Source organism: Asparagus officinalis, chromosome 10 (genome assembly GCF_001876935.1).
Source record: "Asparagus officinalis chromosome 10, Aspof.V1, whole genome shotgun sequence".
In the NCBI taxonomy this organism is placed as follows: Eukaryota; Viridiplantae; Streptophyta; class Magnoliopsida; order Asparagales; family Asparagaceae; genus Asparagus; species Asparagus officinalis.
Window position 1 is genome coordinate 50,001,705 of NC_033803.1, and position 7,613 is coordinate 50,009,317.

General features: G+C 36.7%; 1 protein-coding gene across 1 annotated transcript; it reads right to left on the reverse strand.

The window, feature by feature from the left end:
- Nucleotides 3,727-4,275, reverse strand: LOC109826721. The gene has a single exon (XM_020393737.1). It carries the CDS (start codon nt 4,273-4,275, stop codon nt 3,727-3,729), a length of 549 nt encoding a protein of 182 aa, XP_020249326.1.

Here is a 7,613-nt window from a genome sequence, read left to right on the forward strand (position 1 = left end):
GTTTGGTATGTTTTTTCCACCTTACGTATGTTCTTTAAACATTTACTGGCAAAAAACAATAATGAGTGAATCCATATTCACTATAGTGAATCTGGATTCACTATAGTGAATCTGGAATTCAATAGAGTCAGAGAATTCCAGATTAGCTAACTCTAGTGAATCTCGATCACTATAATTAGTGAATCTGGATTCACATTTACTATAAAGCTCAATTCACTAGAGCTAGTGAATCTGTGTTCACATCACGTAATAACGATCCACTAGCTATAACTAGTGATCTGAAATTTTGATCACGAGAGTTAGTGAATCTAGATTCACATCTTACTATGAATCTCGATTCAATATAGCTAGTGAATCTGTGTTCACATCACATAATCACTATGCACTACCTAAAGTTAATTCTAATGAATCCAGATTCACTAATATGAATCCAGATTCGTTAGAGTAAATCCAGGTGAACTAACTCTATTAAATTCTAGAGAGCTAGATCCATTGAATCGTGATTCAATGTCATTAATACTGTTTGCATATAAACAACCAAAACAAATTGTATATTACATTAAACATTACTGTTTAATAATTTGGATTTGTTATGTGACACTGATTACTTTTGATTAAACAGCACCAAAATTTTGTGAGATATTTGGCACACAAAAAACATCACAAGGCGAGTGAAATAAATACATTAACGCCTGACAGACTTGAGATGGAGTGGAGAACGGCCAAAAACAAATTTGATTGTGCTATTTTTGTCATGAGACATATGGAGACCTACATGGGCGGTGGTACAGCAAATTGGAACTCTGGTTTTCATAGAGAGGGTGTAAGTGTTTAAACTAATAATGTGTTGATAATTTACATTTAGTCTTTTTGAATTAATAAAATTTAGAATATAGCTACTGAATCTTGAACTGAACTTTTATTCATATCGACAGGAGCGATTAAAAAATCAGCTACATAGACTGAGGTCTATATACTGTTGCCAAATTCTTACTGAACCAACAAATGAATTGGCCAAAGAAGTCCTCAGCAAAGCCCAACAGCACCATGATGAAACTGCCAATACCAAAAAAGAGACGAGGAAGACCACAAGATCTTAAGGAAAATGATATTCTGTAATCACCATAATTTTAAACGTTGAAGTTTACAGTTATTGAGTACATTGTCACTTAATGTTATGGAATACTCTAGTTTGTGTTGAACTGCTTTTCTATATAAAAACTGCTTTATGAGAATAGCTTTGTCATAGTTTTATTTCAGATTATATGAAAATACTGTGAAGGTAGTGAATGCAAATGGAAGAATTTCGATTACAGCATAGAATGTGAGTTATAATTCAAGCTTTTATGTAACATACAATAAATTGATCATACTTATTGTGGATTGATAGTTAGTCCAGAATCGCTTAACGCGAATTAAATTCAAACTGATGACTGCATACAACGACTTTATCATTCCTACTTAAATAATACAACTAATAATAATGGAATTCACATGCTATATGAGTAGATCTCAATTCAATATACTAACATGACACAACGTAACCATGTAATTAATAATCCAGTAAATATATGTAGTTAAGAATTACACAATTCAGCAATTTGCATAAGAAATGTATTCATAAAAATGATTCTGAAACGAAATATAACAACTAAATTAAACATCACTCTGCTGCATTATTTTCTTTAATGGGCATGTCCGTGCGTCATGGAAATCGATTTTTTTGCACATATTACACAACCTTGGCACCTTCTTTTTTCGTTGAGTAAGTGATTTCTCATAATCACCAACAATTCTACGTCCACACCCCTTGTTTCTACCTTCAATGAGAGGTTTAACGATCACTTCCGCTAGTATTTTTGAGCCAACAAAAAACTCCATTACATCATTTTTGTTCTGTGTGTCAGATTTCCAACTAGATTCCCAAAGGAAGGCTAGATCTAATACGGATCTGAAGTTTAGAGGGAGAAAAGAGACTCGAGGGAAGAGAAATCAAGAAAAGAAGACAAGGGGGGGCCGGCCCTAGAAAGAGAAGAAGAAAAAAGAAAAAAATGAAGAAAAAACCCTCTTTTATAGCCTTGAACCAGATCTGGCTGAACCAGACCAGACCAGGGTTGAACCAGACCAAGCCAAATTGAGCTAAAATGAGCCAGAATGAGCCAGAATGAGGCAAATTGAGTCAGATTGAGCCTGGCTGGACCAGACCAGATCAGAATGAGCCAAATTGAGCCAGATTGAACCAGAATGAGCCAGTTTGAGCCAAATTGAACCAGTTTGAACCAAATTTGAACCACAATTCAAATTGGAGCTGAATTAAACATTGGAACGACTTTTGATCAACCTACGGTTCATTCCTTCACCTATTTAACCCCTCTACCATATATTTGGAAGGGTCGGAGAGATTTTGAACCCAAATACTTCCTTTTTTTTGGCACATTTTTTGGGGCCGGTTCAGATTATTCGAACCTAAAGAACACTCCGAAAAGTATACGAGTATAAACTGCTTCTTAATACTCCAATAAGGTATATGAGTATAAACTATTCCCTATTTTTTTTTTTGGTTTGAGAAGTTCCTGGAGAATATTGTTTATAAATATTCTTAAGGATAACTCAACCACACTACGCCGGACAACGCGTTGTGCATAAAGACTCGACGCCACAATCAATGGTCAGCTAAAAGTTAGAAAACAGGAATCGACTTCAAGTTTAAAATTCCGACAAACGGTCAGACAATAAATGCAGCACCGGAACTCTTACAGACTTTCGACAAAGCACCGAAAAGCCTGGAGAACTGAAGGAATCAAGAACGGAAATCATTCCAAGGTCTCATTATACCGACTGAAGGTGGGAGACAATCATATCCAAAGTATTCCAGACTCTTCTATAAAAGAACGAGACTGAAATACTTTGGAGGGGGTATCTGTAGGCATATAAAATTGCTTATAGGTCCCCTAGCATAGCTCGGCACAAACCGACGAACCAACGAGGCGACGAGATCGACGAATCGCACAGAAGCGACGGAATGCATCCACCCGCGTGCAGAATCGACATTTCTCTTTTTGCGGGCACTGTCCTGAGAGCCTATAAATAGGCCTAGAGATGTTCATTTTCAGAGGTGGAACTTTCAAGAGCCGAAACTCTGCCGGATTGAAGAGCAAACCCAGAGTTTTGAAGACTCGAAGACTTGGACGCACAGATCTGATCCTCGGCGACCATCCACGTCAGAAAAGGCAGGATCTTGAGAGGAAGAAAGAACAGATCTGAGATCTACACGAGGTCATACTCCAGATCTAAGCTTGGTCTTAGATCTCGAGATCCGAGCGATTATTCCCTTGGTGGATTAATCCCTCCCGGCTATTATTCCCTTCGTGGAATAATACCCGCATAATCGTGTAGATCCGACCGGATCTAGATCGCGCGGTGGTCCACGGCAAACAACCCCGGCGCAGGCAAAGAACCCACACAAGCGAGCGGCCGCAAAACAGGAGCTCGCGATTTGTTCACAAGAGGAAAGTTGTAATTTTTACTTTTTTCTTCTTTCTTTGATTTAGTTGTAACCGGATCTATAAAAGACCGGATCTTTGTAATCCAAGATGACAATTATCTCATTAATGAAGAAAACAGTTTTCCACGCGAACAATATGTAGTTAAGAATTACACAATTCAGCAGTTTGCATAAGAAATGTATTCATAAAAATGATTCTGAAATGAAATATAACAACTAAATTAAACATCACTCTGCTGTATTGTTTTCTTTAATGGGCATGTCCGTGCGTCATGGAAATCGATTTTTTTGCACATATTACACAACCTTGGCACCTTCTTTCTTCGTTGAGTAAGTAATTTCTCATAATCACCAACAATTCTCCGTCCACACCCCTTGTTTCTACCTTCAATGGGAGGTTTAACGATCACTTCCGCTGGTATTTTTGAGCCAACAAAAAACTCCATTACATTATTTTTGTTTTGTGTGTCAGATTTCCAACTAGATTCACGCAAACTGTGCTTCAACTCCTTCAACTTCCCTTCCAGGTAGTCAAGTCTCTCACCATCTAGACCTGCCAAACTCACACAGGATTGGAAATCATACCATATGTCATTCAACTTACGATTTGTAACTTCAATTGCATTGCACTGTTTTGATATTTCTTTGAACTGCAATGAATGACTCATCTCAGCACCTTTTGTCCATCGGTTCACAACAAGATGTCTTGGTATTTTTGTTACATCAGCTTGGTTCAGTGCAAAAAAACCATGTCTACATACTATACCCATTTTCTCAAACAGCCTACACGTACATTGCACGTCATTGTTCAAATAAGCGTGTTTCACCTAAAATTCAAAAAGCAATGTATATTAGCACGGAATAAAAAAAGAAAATGACAAACCCATTAAATGGTCACTGAATCGCGATTCAATGTTGTGAATCGAGATTCACAACACTGAATCGCGATTCAGTGTTGTGAATCGAGATTCACATCACTGAATCGCGATTTATTGCATTGAAAACAGATTCAATTTCTATTGTTTCAATATCCATTATTAAGTTTTACCTCAAATATTTTTCCATGTCTCTTTTTGTCCTTTATGGAAAAATCTTCACGCCATCTTCTTCTGATATACCGTTGATACTTATATCATAACAGGATGACATTATCTCACTCTGTACCTCATAAAACATTGTTCGAGTGTACAACTCTGCTGTATCCCTCTCCAATAACAATGGATGTCCATTCTTGGCATCGACTTCGTTCCTTCATAGTTTAATCTTGCGTTTGTATGCCTTTGCTTCTCCATAGCACTCTCGTATCAGAGATAAAATTCTGTTAATGTGTCAGATCTACGGTTGAATTTGTCAAAGAAACTGTTCCCACTCTCTGATATTGATGTAGTCCGCAATAAACCGGCCATTGGATCATCAGCATAATAGGCTGGAATCCATGACTCCCGAATGTTATACAGTTCACACAACCATTCATTACTTTCAAGCTTATATTCTTTCATAACATCTTTCCAACCGACTTCAAATGTTGCTGGATCTATATCTATACTCCAAATCAGTGCATTGATCTTCCTCTTGAAATCATCCATCTTCGAAATGCATTTTGCCAACTACAATATAAATATATAACGAAAGATTCAGTATTTGTCTAATGAGGATTCATTATATTTATATGTGGGATTCATTACCTTTTGGTTAAATTTCTTCATGATGTGCCACATGCACAAACGGTGACGTGCTTCTGTAAAGACGATTGGTATAGCTTGCTTCATGGCAGGGCACTGATATGTAACAATACACTTTGGCTCGCGAATCATGCATTTCATGAATACCTCAAAAATCCAGACATAGTTATCAATGTCCTCTTTAGCTATCAATCCTGCTGCAAATACAACACACTTCTTATAATTGTCGAGACCAGTAAATAAAACAAACTTTATGTTGTACCTACTGTATCTCATACAAAAAATATAAGATTCACTATGATATATAATTACAATATTGAAAATAGTAAGAGATTAACTATAAAATCTTACTTGTTTGTGGAATATGTAGAGTCAAATGATATCACATCTCCAAATACATCGTAATTTCTTAGCCCAATAACCCCCCTTCATCGACTGCATAATCATAGAAAAATCCATCACTCATCTCCTTCTTATCCGTGAACTTCTCGATGATCATTTGAGCATCTCGATCACCAATATAAAGCTTCACATCCCTACTCCAATTTTTAAACTCGGTACACGTAGCACCAACATTAGAATAACTTCCACACAACTCCTTAGCAAAGTTATATGTTTTGTTAGGCCCCATGTTGGCTTTTGCTCCATCAAATACAAGTTTCTTATGTGCGAGACCGAGAACTCTATTTGACTTCAAAAATTGTTTCCCACTACCGGAGACCAAAAAATGAGAATGCTCTTCAACAAATGAGAGAACATTATATCCTTTCAAACCATCAAACTTAAACACGACTTTAGCTTTGCAACCACATCTACTAGATACAGTTCTCCTTCTCTTTTTCGAACTGCTACTAAAATCCTCATAATCAACATCCATCTTTGATTCATTGCTGCCAGCTCTACTACAAACAATGTGTTTAAGAAGAACTGTACCGTCCTCATGTTTCTTCTCTGTATGCCGTCTGATCTCAAACCTACTTTTACGTCCATACTCTCGGTAAAACTCTATACCATCCTCTAGTGATCGGAAGCTTTGGTTTAGATAAGGTTTAAATTCAGCTCCAACCAGAGGTTTCCAATACATACCACCACCTGGTGATTCAAAAGGAATCGAGCTAACTTCGTCCATTCCATCTTCCCCAAAATCACTGTCCGATGCATTTATAACATGTGGTTCCTTAATTTGTTCATTGCTGCCAACAACTGAAAATAAAACAACATAAATAATATGGCTATATTTTGATATAATGAATCTGGATTCATGGCAATAAATCTGGATTCACTCAAGTGAATCTCGATTCACTATATTGAATCCATATTCACTACATTAAACACGTGAATCCGTTTGAACACGTTCTAGTTATTAGAGAATGTAATGATTTTTCATAATACATTAAACACGTGAATCCCTTTGAACACGTTCTAGTTATTAGAGAATGTAATGATTTTTCATAATGTATTCCCATGTTTTCTTTAGTGAATCTGGATTCAATGAATTCAAGCTCTCCAATTAAATTGGCATAAAATGTTCACGAATATAAACTCCCAGATAATAAGTCATATGAGTAAGTTTTGATATACTGAATCTGGATTCATCGCAATGAATCTAGATTCACTAGAGTGAATCTCGATTCACTTTATTGAATTCATATCATTGCAAATTAATCTGGAGTGAATCTCGATTCACTGCATTGAATCCAGATTCACTGCAGTGAACAAGTGAATAAATTATGAAAAACACTGCAATCTCTAACAATGAATCTCGATTCAATGCAGTTAATCTAGATTAACAACTATAACGTGTTGAACTGAATTCAAACTCTCCATTTAAATCTCCATAAAATGTTTAAGAATGTAAGCTCCTATATAATAAGTCATATGACTAATTATTTAAATACTGAATCTAGATTCACTCCAATCAAAACAACTAGACACTACACACCTGAATTCAAGCTCTCCATTTAAATCTCCATAAAATGTTTAACAATGGCAAGCTGCTGGACGATGAACGAGAGATCTGAAGAATGCTGAACGAGAGCTGCTAGACGATGAACGAGAGCTGCTGGACGATGAACGAGAGAGCTGAAGAACGTTGAACGAGAGCTGCTGGACGATTTCAACGTTGAACGAGAGCTGAATAAAGATGATCGATGAACGAGAGCTGCTGGACGATTTTTCGATTGAGAGAGAGCTGCTCTTCGTGACTGTTGGGTTGCCTGAGCCGTGAGATTGCATGGGGAAATGGAGAACTCAACAGAGAAGCATTAATTACCTCTCTTTAGTGGGCTGTTTATTTTACCAGATTACCCTTATGCAGCTTTAATCTCAGCCATTGGATGAATCTAGATCCAATGGAGAGGATTGGTTTTTAGTTTTTAGGATAGTGAGGTTTTTATTTGAACCTCTCCCTATATATATATATATAT

Coding starts and splice junctions, on each gene's coding strand:
- LOC109826721 (XM_020393737.1), bottom strand. CDS start 4,275: ATGGGTATAGTATGTAGACATGGTTTTTTTGCACTGAACCAAGCTGAT.